A 14,364-nucleotide genomic window follows, 5' to 3' on the forward strand; every position below is an offset into this window, starting at 1 on the left:
GATGGATTCTGTTAGCTTTCCAAAGGCTTATATATGAATTAAATTCTATGGAATTCCATTTGATTGCTACTGATGGGTTAGGCTATTCTGTCAAGAAATCTTTAAGTCTTTAGAACCTAAAAGGTTTCACTGGTTTTCAAGTAAGCATACGTGGTAAGGATAATTCTAAACAAGATGGCCAAAGTCCTCAAATTACCACACGGAAGCATAAAATTGAGGGCAATGAGATCATGCTTTCTTCAAAGAGAAATAAGCGTTAATGTAATGATGTTTTTTTGAGAAATTTGGTTCATTGCGTGCGGATGATATCATCCTCCATGGTAACTTTCTTTTTAATTTGGTTAATTAAGAATTGTTATAAGTTGATACCTATATTTCATTGCCTAACTCTGCACTATTGGGATGCCACAAGACTCAGTTCCCCTTTCATGCATGAACACATAATACTACTTGGAAGAATTTTCTTGAGAAGAGAGCAAGAATTTTTAGGTACCAATACTTAAAATATAAATATAGGGGTGATCAAAGGTTTCATGCAAATATGAAGTTCAACTATTCTTCTCTCTCTTTAATGGAAACTCGGCACTTTCATCATTTTTGTGAAGTCCAATTCTGTTAATGGCTTCACCTTTGGCTTGATGACGCTCGTTATGTACTTTGGATTGCTATCAGAAACCTCATGGTGATGCTAGAGCATGATGTTATAGAGGGTAGGACCGGACCAATTGCCATTAAAAGAAACTATGTTTGTCCTAGTTTACTTTATTGGTTTTAAGGCAGTATCTTTGGACTCATTAGATATATTGTGTTTTTAGGCTGTTTAATCTTGTTAAGCCATGATAGGAGGAGCTTAATACTGATGATAATAATATTTTCATACCCACCAATCACTATATTGACTAACTGAGAGAGTTGTATTGTGATATTCACATCCCTTATCCTATCAAACTCAACAACCTCTACTTTTTCACAATTAATGTACAGACACCTGCATGGATGTTTTTGCTTTGATTAGTCTGATAGATTCATTTGGTTTGGGAGGACCATTTGAACGCCATCTAATGGACCTTGCTCAAACTAGTTTTAGTCTTCTCAATTCCAAGGGTTTTGTTTCTCAGGTGTGCTTCTATAAAGCAAGAGAAAAGCATGCACAAGAGAATGGAGAAGCTTCATTGGGATCCCTAGGTTTCTTCAAGCTTTGCGCCAAACAAGCTTAAGTAGAGGAGATATGATTCTTTGGCACTACTCCAAGCACAAAATGGGTAGTGCTATGCTTATGGTTACAATTAGTAGGTTATTCATTTATGGTTTTAATTGTGAAGTGTTGTTTATTTCTCTATTTGGGTAGAAGCATAAAGTTTTGTAATGTTTTTCTTTTTGGTTTAGTTCCCTAGTTATTTATCGAAAGATTCTCAATTTGAGCTATGTCTCTGGTATGCTTCTCTTCATAACATGAGTTACTGCCTTTGTCTCAATCATTGCAATGGTGATTGCCTCTATTAATTCCCATGGGAGCCTATTTTGAAAACTTGAATTCGGTTTGTTCAAAAGGATGAGTAACTCAACTTCTCACCCTTACATGTCAATGATCAACTTGTTCAAGTGTGGATTTGTGAGTGCACAATAGCTTAGTGCTTATATTGGGGTGTTTGTGTATTTCTATTTGGCTAGTTGTACTTCTTTTGGTTTTCTTTTCTTATAACTTTGGGTCAGCCTATCAATTTGATGTATTTGGGCTTTGGTCAAACTGACCAAGCTTAATATGTCATGAAACATCCTTTTATTTATCCCTTTTTGTACGCATCCAACAACATTGCAGTTCAAACAGAATATAAAATAAGCATATAGATTGAAAATTTGAAATTTGATTCTCGGGTTACTATTCACTAGTAAATTCTAAATTTTCAGTCCAACTTTAAAAATTTATAACTAATTCTAGAAAAATAATATTAAGGTGATTCAAGCCTTTATTTAATACTCTTTCAATTTTCTACAAAAAAAATATATAAATATGGACTTAAACCTTCTCAATCTATACATTTAATTCGTCAAAGTTTACTATTCATTTGGTTAAATAATACCTTTCTAGATTCTCTATCCTAACTTTGAGCAATCATATTTTTTAGCCCACACATATATTTTAAGTAACCCACCACTTGTTTTAAAGCTTAGGATGTGTATTAACTGTTCATTCAACTTTCATCAGTAGATTCATTCGTTTACCATACTTTTGCTTTATCTCATATTCATTGCTCATAATGGGGAAATTTATCCCCTTATTGCAATTAGCATACTAAAATTAAACTTAATCGTGCATGCAACCATTTCCACATTTTATGTAACATCCCAAATTTTGGCTTATAGATACAAATAATAGCACAAAGAAAGGATGATTACCAAGTCCAATGCAATGAAAGTCCAGAAGATTCCTCGAAAGGAAAAAAGAGATTTTCTAAGGGCAAATGTGTAAAACAATAGTGTTTGGGAACTAAAGAATGATGAAATGGAAACAATTAAGGGTCGGAGGTTATGCCAGAAACTTATAAGTGATGGTTCTGAAGGTTAGGCCTAATGAGGGACCAAATTACAAAGAAACGATTCCTAGGCTAAGTAGGAACCTAATTATAAATAATAAAAGTTCTGGTCAACCAATGCTTAGAATTAGCAAAAATGGTCCAAATGACTTAGAAAAATTCCAGAAAAATGAGAATAGGATCCCAGAGTCGATATAAGGCTAGAAATGACGGAAATGCCCTGAAGTCATTCTAGGGTTTTGGACAATTTGAGATAGTAACTTAAATTAAATTATGTAAGCTATGAGACGGCCTCAAATAATCAGGAAAAACTGGGGAACAATAGTTGAGGAATTTACACAGATTGTAAAATTAATTCTGTCCCCAGAAATTGACAAGGTTAGCTTTAATTAAATTTAAAGCCTATTTATACCCTACCCAAGGAAAGTCAAAATAGCTGTCTAGAGTTTGACTCTTGACTCGAGAAAAATTAGAGGAATTTCCCGTGATGAAAGGAAAAGAATAAAACCCAGAGACAGATTAACGGAGTTACGAGCTGATAGAAAGAATTCAGAGAAGGTAACCTCGATTAAGTATTATTTAATAATATTTCTGGGAAAATGAAAAATAAAATATCTAAAGACCATCATGATAGCGCTGAGTCAGCATGCTGAGTTACCAAATGCAATCATGACACCTACGAGTCATCATGCTGAGTCACCAAATGCAATCATGACACCTACGAGTCATCATGCTGAGTCACCAAATGCAATCATGACACTTACGAGTCATCATGCTGAGTCAGCAGAAGATCTTTATAGATAGCATAAAAATCAAAATGTAGTACGGGAATATTTTAGACAATCCTTTGTCTACCCGTTATAATGAAATCTCTACTGCGTGACTCAGTAAGGTTAAGTAGCCTGTCCGTATAGCTAATTATTTTCATCTATACTCCTCTAAGATGGTGCCATATATGTCCTTAATTAAGATGAGACAATGGTGTTAGAACATGTTCCAGTGGTACCAGGTCAGTCAGGACTTAAAAAAGTACCCGATACGGTGCAGAATGGCAAAATAGGTAGAGTAATGCCTAAGGGCTATATTTTACATGAATTTTATATTAATTTTCTCCTTATTTTAATGTCAAAATGATGAAGGAATGTGGAAGAGACAAGTGTATGGTTAGATGGGAAAAGAAGGTATTATGTGTACGGTTGGATGCAAGACACATGTACGATCGGATACAAGACACATGTGCGGTTGGATTAAAGACATGTGGCTTGATGATGTAAGCATGATGTCATCAAGATGAGGTAAGCATGGTATAATAGGACACGTGTCATCACAACATAAAAAGAGAAAATGGACGGTCCAGATCAAGCCACGTATTTTTAAGATTAACGGTCGAGATTCGGTCTTGTTTTCTATAAATACCCCTCTCCTCCCTCTCATTTCGTCCTAAGCCATAGAAACCTTAGGGAAGTTCTTGCAAAATGGTTTCTAGAGAGAGAAAGAAGAGGGAGAAAGAAAGGCCAAGTGATTCCAAGCCAAATCAAGCTCTAAAACAAGGTATGTGTGTTGTTTTTGATGTAGTTTCTACCTTTCTTGTTATTTTTGAGCTGGTGGTTGGTTTGATTGGATTTTTGATGATTGAAATCTTATGGGGAGGTGCTGCACAAAATTTATTGGAATAGGAGAAGATGATATGGATGTTAAAAGCATGTTTAAAGGCTTGGAAACAATAAGAATCAAGTGGTTCTGTGTTGATTTTGTAAGAAATCCAACTTTCCCTTAGTTTGTGATTCTGTTCGGCCTTGACTGTTTTCAATGGTTAGGATTGGATTTTGATTGTTTTGAGCTTGGAAATAGATTCTACATGCAAAATTATATGGGATTAGTATGTGGAAATAATTTTAGGAAGGTTGAAATTAAAACTCAAAAGTTAAAGTTCAAGTATGTTCAAGAAAGAATCAAGTAGAGATAAGTTGATGACTTGATTCTAATAATTGTTTTGCATCATTTATTGATGTGTTTAGGACATTGGAACATCCAAGAGGATGTTTAATGGTGTTGACCGAAAATCTATAGGGTTGGAAAGACAAGGGAATCAAAGGAAAAGCAAGAGGAAAGCTATGTTACAAGGTAGTAAACTTACCTATATTATGTGCTTGATATGTATGCTTGCATGATGTGGTTGTGTTGTCATGATGTGACTAAGCTATGATGAGATGTTTGCAAGTTTATGTTATGTTTTGCCTTGGCAATATGTTATGGAAGCATGAAATGCTTTAGCTTACTTTCCATGGTATTTATGTGTTAATGTTATAACATGTCATGCATGTGCATTGTATTTTGCATGCTTATGAGTAGTGTTTGCTACTGAGATTCTCCTGAATCTCACCCCTCCCTAACCAACTATTTAAGTCAATCAATGGTGGGCAATAATGGCATGAGAGGCAAGGAGAAGAAAGTGGAGGATTATTGATGTTAACGAATGATGTTATTATTCAATGTATAATTCTCCTATTATGTAATTATGTTATGGATGCCAATGATGCCATGTATTTAATTACAATGTTTGTGGGATGAATAGAAATGTATGAGGATGATTGGGAAAGTGTAAACCCAATTTATGTTTGTCTCCCATTTAAACAATTAACACAGGGACAAAAACTTTTGTTATAAGCATTCCTTTTAATAAATTCAATAAATTCTTCTACCCTATTCTCATACTCCTTAGATGTTCTCAAAGCATTATCCAACTACGATCCATTTTGTTAATATATAAGTAATTCTAAATAATTTAATTTAATTCAAGACTAAAATCAACAAATAAAGAACATAAATGAAAACCTTTAACAAGAAATTAAATATTATCTAATATTCCCTCCGTTCCTTATTATAAGAGACAAATAACCGAAGTACATTGATCAAAAAAACAGTTAAAATTAGTTAAGAACAATTAATGTGTAAAAAGTATAATTTGTTTTCCAAAAATGCCCTCATTAATAAGGAAAGAGAGCATGAGAGAGAATAATTAAAATATTAAAAGAAAGAGAAGTGGGAGGGAGAGAGAGTGTTAGTTGGAGATAATAAATATGGGTAAAATAGAAAATCAACACAAAAAAGTAGAGACAACTTTTAAGTGTCTCTTATATATAGAAACATACCATAAGCATCAAATGTCTCTTATAATAAGGAACGGAGGGAGTATTAAACATTTTATAAACAAAGAAATAAATTTTATTAATTACATAGTTAGTATTTTAACATAAAGATTTTACAAGAATTTTTTTTGCAATAAATAAAAGATGTATTTTTCTATTTAAACTCACCAATTTATTTAATCTAATCATTATTAATTGTTTCTAGAGCAAATTCATATAATTCATACAGCCATTTCATCAAACACCTTAACTACTACAACAAAATATTTAAAAACACTCCTTCATAATTAATGGATATAATGAAAACCAAAAACTAAATAATATAAAATCAAAAACTCAATTCCATTCAATTAGTTATACATCTGCATTTCATCAAAAATCTAAATTACAATACAATCACAAGCCTCCCAATTCCAACAGGTTTATCAAACAGCAACATATACATGATCAATTCATCCTTAAAAAGATATCTAACTTACCTATGAAGTGAAGAATGAAAAATGAGGGAGTGTTGTAGACTACCCACAGTGAGCTTGCTAGAAACATAGAAAGAAACAAAATGTGAGTAAAAAAAAAAAGAGAGGAAAAAATATGAAATGAAGAGGGGAATCGACCTTTAATTGGAAAAAAGGGAGCTGCCGTGTCGAGGGGAGCAGCTGAAGGGTGGGAGGAATGTTGGGGGAGGGTGGACATGGGGGTGTTAGGCGTGGGTGGGGTGGGGTGGGGTGGGGTGGGGTGAAGGGGGGGAGTTGTTACGAGGGGAGGGGACACTGGGTTGGGGGGACACCGGGGGGGTCTGGGGGTGGGGTTACAGGGATAAGGGTGGGACACGGTCAAGGGTAGGGGGACCAGGGGGACCACGAGGGGGCTAAAGGTGGGCGTGGTGTGGGCGTTGGGGGGGAGGAGAGATGGAAAATGGGGGGTATTAAGAGAGGTGTGGGGGTAGGGGAAATGGAAATGGGGGCACTAAGAGAGAGGTGAGGGCCAAGTTGGGGGGGTTTAGAGAAGGAGGTGGTGGGTCGAAAGAGGGAGAAGAGTACTTCTCAAAGGAGTTGAAGGCGGGCTAAGCCAAACAAGAGTTTGGTGGGCCCAAAATGGGGCCCATATTTGTTTGGTCTGTTAGATCAGATGAATATGGTTGTCTGACCAGACAAAAATGGAGGCACAAACACGTCTGTTTTAGCCCAATAGACGAGTATGGGTCCCTATATTCATCTGTTTTCAATTTCAGACAAAAATAGGAGATGAAAATAGACCTTTTTGTAGTAGTGTGTTATGAAACTAGAAGAAATAAGAAGATTAGAGAGTGGAAAGAAAAAAAAGAGATAGAGAAGACAGTGACCTTTTTTCTCATTCACTTTGTTTTATGGTATAAATACCTTATGCATGGTCTCTAGTTATAGGCTTCCAAACATTGAAGTCCTATACTAAGGTTGTAAAGGAATAAAGAACATCATAATAGTATTAACAATGAGAAACTCTTCTCAAGTTATTCATTGGGAAGGTTATGTAGTTTATGACACTTGAAGGTGAGGAATGCCATGAGAATTATAAGGGTTGGAGGTTATGGCCATCCACTAATACAATATTCATAATAAAAACAACTTTTTCTTTTAGAAAATATCCCCGTCAACCAATAGGAAGGTAATAATAATTTTCTTTTAAAAAAATCTACAATATCCATGTGGACCAATCATAAAGCTGCTACAAGGTTTATAAGTTATATAGATTGATTTTGACTATTTTTTTTAATTAGTCAAAATTCTTATAATTAGTCAATTTACTAAAAATTTCTTAAAATTCATTCTAGAAGTATTTTCATTATTTTTAACCTTAAATGGGTCTTTATACCTCATTTCCAGTTTTATGGGATTTTTCTAAATTTTTTTAGCATACTTTCCTTCATTATCCTTTCCAACCCAAAACTTTTTTTAATTATAATTAGGTCCCTGCTAGGATTTAGTCCTAAGAACCATCTAATTGAGGTCTCTATTATAATCTCTGACTTCTATTCATCCTCATTTATCATATTAGGCTCTTTGAGATTTTATTGGAATCTCTATTTTTCTTGTTTCTTGCTATCAGAAAACTTTTATTTCACAGTTTAGTTTCTGGGAATCCTTTTGTCCTTTTAGGGAACTTCTAGAACTTTTGCCAAAAAGATTTTGGTAGCCTGCTCATCTTAGATTATTTCTTATACTTCTAGGCCCAAATTCGAAATGTTATATGTCGACCTTTTCATTGTATTCATTTTCCTTGGTTGAATAAATTTAACTTTATATCAAAAGAAGAACATTGAAACCATTGAGGTTTGTTCCACACACATTCAGAATGGTTGATTTGAGCCTTACAAATTTAGATTTACTAAAACCCTTCTTCAAATAAGGTTAATGAATTGCAATTTGTTACTTTTCCTTTTCACTTCTCTTTACTATCATTTTTAATTAAGCTTGTTTCTAGTTTTTGTTTTTTTCTTCTTGTTTTTTTATTTTTGAATAAGAGCTTGTTTCTAGTTTGTAATAAACTAAACAGCGGGTATTAGGTCATAGTAAAATGGGTAAAAATAAAATTTTAGTATCAAATCTATCCAATATTCGATTCAAAAGAGCTTGGATTGCTTCTTCTTCTTTAAATATTTAAGAACAATGTTTGAATATTGTTTTTTTATTATTAAAGAATAATAATATGATATTCTATAAAAAATGTTTTGTAATAGAAAAATATCATCCCTTGTATAGGAAACAAAAAAAATATCATCCTAGCTTAAATAAAATTATTTTTTGTTAACAGCTTAAATAAAATTATAAAACCCTATTAAAGACATGTTAGACGAAAATATTACCATTTCGATAGCTAGTTCTTAGGTATTTTTTATTTTTAATTTGTAAAATAAATTGTGAATAAAGGAAAAGGAGGAAAATAACGAATAAATAATAAATATTAAATATTAAATGAATAAATAAATAAAAAGAACAAAACAAAAAAACTGTTATTAGTATTTTTTTAATAATTACGTTTTTATTTAACACTTCGCATAACAATTTTCTCAAACAGGAAGGACGAGGAGGATAAGAAAAAAAGGAAAAAAAGGGGAGTGAGAAAAAAAGGGAAAAAAATCCAACGTCGTCGTCTCATCGTCCGCAATCTCTCGTCACTCCTGTTTTCTCTTCCGCCCATATTGCCGCCGCTGGGCTTCCTCTCCACGACGCCTCTCCTCCTCGTCCTCTACTGCCAGGCGAACCAAGTTCTTCCAACTACTCATTCCCATACGCTGTACCGCACTCCCATTTCTGCTTCAACCAAAGTTCCAATAGGTAAGCTTGTTTATTGCCAAGACATCTCTATTTTCTTCTGTATATTGTCATGGTTGATTTGTCTTTTGAATAACGAGATTCAGCTCAATGATGCCACGACTACTCTGGTGAATTTTCGCTGTGTTGCTTCTTTGTTATTTTGGTTTATGAGGGTGAATTTAGGACATACATATTTTACGGTTTCGCCCTCTGCAAACCATCAGTCGATTTACCCTTACTACTACAAACATTTAGGTTGCACACTTTACTGGTGAGATTATTTTGACGTTATATTGATGAGTTTTACTGTAGAAATACTTTTTCAGTTGTTGGAAGCCGATGGGGTATTGATTTATAAATATTTGGGGTATGCTATACTTGTCTTTTCTACTTTATGATGCATTCTAATAACATTTCATGATGTGAATAATTGTGTTTGTTTGTGTGTGTGTGTGTGTGTTTCAATCAATATTCAGTGAAATATTTTTACCAACTTGCAAGTTACTGTTTTTCCCTTCGCATGTTATTTTTTTTAAAATAATAATGTGTATCTTTTTTTATACATAATACCCATATATTCTGGCGCGTTATTATAATTTAAGTAGAATCATCTAATCAATAACATTTTTGGTTAAATGATTTATCTATTCTTTTGAAATTCTAATGGCTGGTCGTGGTTTTAATAGTCCACTATATTATTCTTCTTCCCTTAAACCCAACATATTCCGTTGCAATTACCTATCTTGCCATGACCCCAAAACTCACCTTTTATCCTGTTTTTTGCCCCTCTTTTCGTTGCAACAGAAAGTTGGTCACAAATATGAAGGTGGTAGCACTTATTAGCGGTGGGAAGGACAGTTGTTACGCCATGATGGAGTGTATTAAACATGGCCATGAGGTTTTTATTTTAAAGATTTGAACATGAAAATTTGCTCTTTTATTCACTTAGTTTCTGGCCTTAATTATCATTACTTTTTTCTCCTCGGTACCTGGCTCATTGCTGGTACTGCAATAGATTGTTGCATTGGCAAATTTGATGCCTGATGATGGTTCTGTGGACGAGCTAGATAGCTACATGTATCAAACTGTAAGCCTTTTTTGCCTTTTCCTCTTTGCTTACCACACAAAACAATTCTAAGATCGGATACATTTAATAGAGTTGAAAGAATTCTATTAATAAAGAAAAGAAGAGAAAAACAGAGAAAATATAACTTTCTTTAGCGCTTTGAGCTTCAAAATATGCCTTTAAGAACTAGTGTCCTGAATGTACAATAGTCTTAGGAGCAATCAATCATAGAGTTAGAAAGTTGCCTTTCGAAAGTTATAACTATATTTCTTATTCCACAAGGTTAGATTTTATATAGTATTTTTTCCAAAACTCTCGGATAAGCTTAGCTATTGCTGTTATAACTTATTGTACTATTTTTATTAGCATTGTTTTGGATTTATAATGGGGTTATATTGTAATAGGTATTCAGAGTGTAGGGTGGCTTAGGAATTATATAACAATGATAAGAGGATTAAGAATTTGTTGGGCTGAACTGAAGATTAGGAAGTGGAAAGTTGAAATTTTTCCTGTGCTGTCTAGAAATTTTTTTTTCTATCTGAGCATTGTGCTCTTTGATGTCATTGTGCTGATTATAAAATAAATTACACTGATCTATTACACTAGTCTGAGCATCATCTCAAGATTTTGTGGACATTTGTTTACTGCTTGTGTGTATTTTCCTTGCACATGTGATAATGAGGATGGGCTACTTAATGTTTACTTCAGGTTGGTCACCAAATAATCATCAGCTATGCAGAATGCATGGGATTGCCATTGTTCCGAAGGCGAATAAAAGGATCCACAAGGCAAGCCTTATCATTGAAATATTGTGGTAAAACTAGTGATTTTATTTTTAGGAAGATATAATGTTCAAGTTTTCTAGGAGTAGGAGAAGAATGACCTCTTAACATATGATATTTGAATTTGGTATTAATTTTCTTTTAATGTTAGATTCCTGTATGGTTGTGGGGAATTTGCTGTGCGTTGCTATAGTGATATTATCTCATCCTGCGTGTGTCTGAACTACTGTGAAATATTCCTCCGGTCCTAAATATAAGACCCATTTATGACACTACAAAATGGGTCTTATATTTAGGACTGGAGGAGTATTACTTTTTGATATTTGATTAATCTTTATAGTTTTACTTGTATTTATTTTATTAGTAGATAGCAATTTAGGCGTTTCTCTTTAACTTTGAATAGCTGGATTGGTCATTGAACTACAATAGGGAGAAGTTCATCTTTTGGTGGTAGTTATTTCTTTTAAATTTATATTTATTCAAAATTATAAATATATATGTTGAGAAACCCTGTTAAACTATGACGTCTAATGGTTTAGAATTTTATTATTATCTAGTATGAAGTTATTATTGCATAGGGGCTTTCATTATTTATTATCTTTACTTTTAAGTGTATCTTGTAGTTTATCTCAATCTACTGAGTATTTTTGTAGTTGTTGAGGAGGAGTTAAAATGGGGATGGGTCTCACGTCTGTAAGAGTTCCTTGCGTGTGTGACAGTGCAAGCCTTCCCATTCACCCTATTTTATACTAAATTGTACTTGGCCTCAAAGCCAGTTTAGAGAGTGGAGTTGACATTTAATATCCTGTTTTTCGGGTTGAAGATTGGAGCTTCTACCACTTCTCCAGGGGAACTTAGGCCCCTTTGGCATAGCTCTAGTCTCCTTCTCTGGCCCTTTTTCCAACTTTTCTACCCTGTCTCAGCTACAAGCTTCATCGCTCTCATTCATACTTTCTAGTGGCACAAGGGAGATGTGACCTTGCGACCTTGCTATTAGAATTATTACTCCAAACTTGTGTGGAACATGAGTTGCATCTCCAACATCCCCATATGTGGGCAATGATAGCCTTTAGTATCTATGCATCTGTTATTGGTAGACTTGTTGCTTTCCTCAGAAAGGGACAACTTACCTTCTTAATATCTTCTTTGACCTTTAACATGAATTGTATTGCTTTGCAATAATCATGAAGTAGCTTTTCCAGTATATTTTTTATTTCAGTGCTTCGTCATGTATATTTTTGCTTTTCTTGGTTTCTGCATCCTTCTTGTCACTGTAATCTATATCTCAAAAGTTGAACTTCTTTGGCCTCTCTTGTTATCATGAGGTGCTTTCTTCTAGTTGTGCATTATTCCTACTGCTTGCTGTGCATCATAGTGGCAGTTCTTTTCTCTAATTGGACGTGGCTCTGATTGAACCTTCTTGATGATATTGCTATTCAGATCTTGCCTATATACGTTTTCCTTTTTTTTGCTGAACTTCTTGCCAGCAAACCTTTCTTGATGGTGTGAAATATTCCCGATTCTTGCAAACTGTGTTGTGACTCTTTGTTCCTTCTTTTCTAGTTCTGTGTTTTCTTGTTCACTTTTGGTCTGCTTTCTGACTAAAAAGTTAACATGATGCCTATAGAACTTTTGTCATCAAAGTGGAGTGTTGAGCTGACTCTACTATCAGCCAGTTTCTGTTATTAACTTGTCATGATTATCTAGTTCCTTTATTAGTTTGTCAATAGGGCCTTATTTATAACAAGCCGAACATTGAATAATCTTTAGCTTGAGAGGTATGTTGAGAAATCCTATTAAAGTGGATCGCAGTGGAATAGTTCTTGGGAATTTACTATTATTTAGACTCCAAGTTTATAATCATCAAGTGTCTTATGTTCTAGAGTCCTAATTATCATTATCACTATCTAGTGAATCACTATTCTTTAAGTGTTATTATAAAAAAAGGAAAATAAAGAGGGGGATGCCATGTGGATGTAAAACTTTTCATTCACTATAATTATGCTTTCTTCCTCAACTTTGTATAATATATAGCATTTTACAATCAAGTTAATGATATGAAACCGGCAAAAAATTTTGCACATAATAAATTTTATACATCAATGCAATTTTTACTTAGATATGTTTAATATTAAAAAACTTTTTAGTAATGCAGATAATCTGGCAGCTTTTTAAAGTGCCATGTCAATCGTGCTTTGAAAAGCTGGCTGATTTATTGACATCTCAGAATTGAACTGGACCTGGGTCAGATAGCTGTTGAACCAGCCAGTCTGGTTGTATAATGTTAAAAAGGCTGTTATCATTTATGTTCTCTGGTGGGATCCTCCAAATTGGGTAGAGAAAATAAGGAAGAAAAGTCTATATTAAGTTATGAGATTGGGATCTAACCTCAAATTAATAAAGATGTGGGAAAATCTTTAGTAGATGAGCTAGGATCTTAACTCATTAAACCAATAAAGCCTAAGGAGAATCTCCAATGATAAATACCGATATTGAATTAATTTCCAGATGATTTTTTCACGTATTGAGCCTCTATATTTATAGACAGAAGAATAACCATGACTCCCTAAAATTTAGGCCCGCTAATGCATGATTCAGGAAAGATATTAGTTTTAATAAAAATATATAAAATAAAATATTGACTCAGTAAATAATCCTAATTCTAACAGACTCCTCGTGCTCCTAAACTTGTGCTGCACTTAAACTAACCAGTAAAACCGCTAATAAACCCACTAAAATAAACATTAATAAAATAGAATCAGGTTAATTTAATTCCACACATTCGTTGCACGTTGGTTCTCATTATACAGTAAACTAATTTTAAAACAAATGAGAAAAGAAAAACTGGAACATTGTACTCATTGTCTGCTCATACATCTATTTTAGAGGCTGTGATATGTAGTATCAAGTGTGGGTGGGCCGATAACTTTTGAATCAAAGATATCTCCAACTTTGCATATAACTTCATTTTTCTTAAGGCTGAATGTTATTTAAAATTTAAAATTGGATTCTCCAAGCCTCCTGAAATATTTGGATTTACTTAATTATATGATGCTTAATCTAAACGTGATATTTTGTGGATAGGCATCATGAGCTTGGATACAGGCCAACTCTGGGTGATGAAGTTGAAGACATGTTTATTTTGTTAAGTGAAGTGAAAAGACAGATACCCTCAGTAACAGCAGTTTCCTCTGGAGCCATTGCATCTGACTATCAGAGGTTGCGGGTGGAAAGTGTTTGTTCAAGGTTAGGCCTTGTTTCTCTGGCATACTTGTGGAAACAAGATCAATCACTGCTTCTCCAGGAAATGGTAAATTGTGTTATGGCAATGTAATGTTACACATGCAAGTATTCATTTATGTATATAAATATGCTTTATTTTTTCATATAACTGTAACTACATTTTTGTTTTGATCAGATTGCTAATGGAATCGTGGCTGTAATAGTGAAGGTATAACTTCCTGGTTAGCTCTGCTTCTAAAGTTTCATCTTCCTTCTTAAAGGGGAGGCAATTACTGCATTCTTCCCATTATGGTACTT

General features: G+C 33.8%; 1 protein-coding gene across 3 annotated transcripts in view; it reads left to right on the plus strand.

Annotated features, from left to right (window-relative positions):
* The first annotated feature begins 8,791 nt into the window (after positions 1 to 8,791).
* Positions 8,792 to 14,364, plus strand: part of LOC114754137 (diphthine--ammonia ligase) — a 30,294-nt gene continuing 24,721 nt past the window's right edge. Inside the window, exons 1-6 of one of the 3 annotated variants that reach the window (XM_028942898.1) lie at positions 8,792 to 8,997; positions 9,781 to 9,874; positions 9,992 to 10,063; positions 10,751 to 10,830; positions 13,909 to 14,134; positions 14,243 to 14,275. In XM_028942898.1, coding sequence (XP_028798731.1) covers positions 9,797 to 9,874; positions 9,992 to 10,063; positions 10,751 to 10,830; positions 13,909 to 14,134; positions 14,243 to 14,275 — 489 coding nt within the window. In that variant the 5' untranslated portion in view covers positions 8,792 to 8,997; positions 9,781 to 9,796. Of the gene's footprint in view, positions 8,998 to 9,780; positions 9,875 to 9,991; positions 10,064 to 10,750; positions 10,857 to 13,908; positions 14,135 to 14,242; positions 14,276 to 14,364 lie in introns of those variants that run through there. The other 2 variants (XM_028942897.1, XM_028942899.1) reach the window with 2 other exon arrangements.

This window comes from Neltuma alba, unplaced genomic scaffold (genome assembly GCF_004799145.2).
Source record: "Neltuma alba isolate B1F8T4 unplaced genomic scaffold, ASM479914v2 tig00010087_pilon, whole genome shotgun sequence".
Lineage (NCBI taxonomy): Eukaryota > Viridiplantae > Streptophyta > Magnoliopsida > Fabales > Fabaceae > Neltuma > Neltuma alba.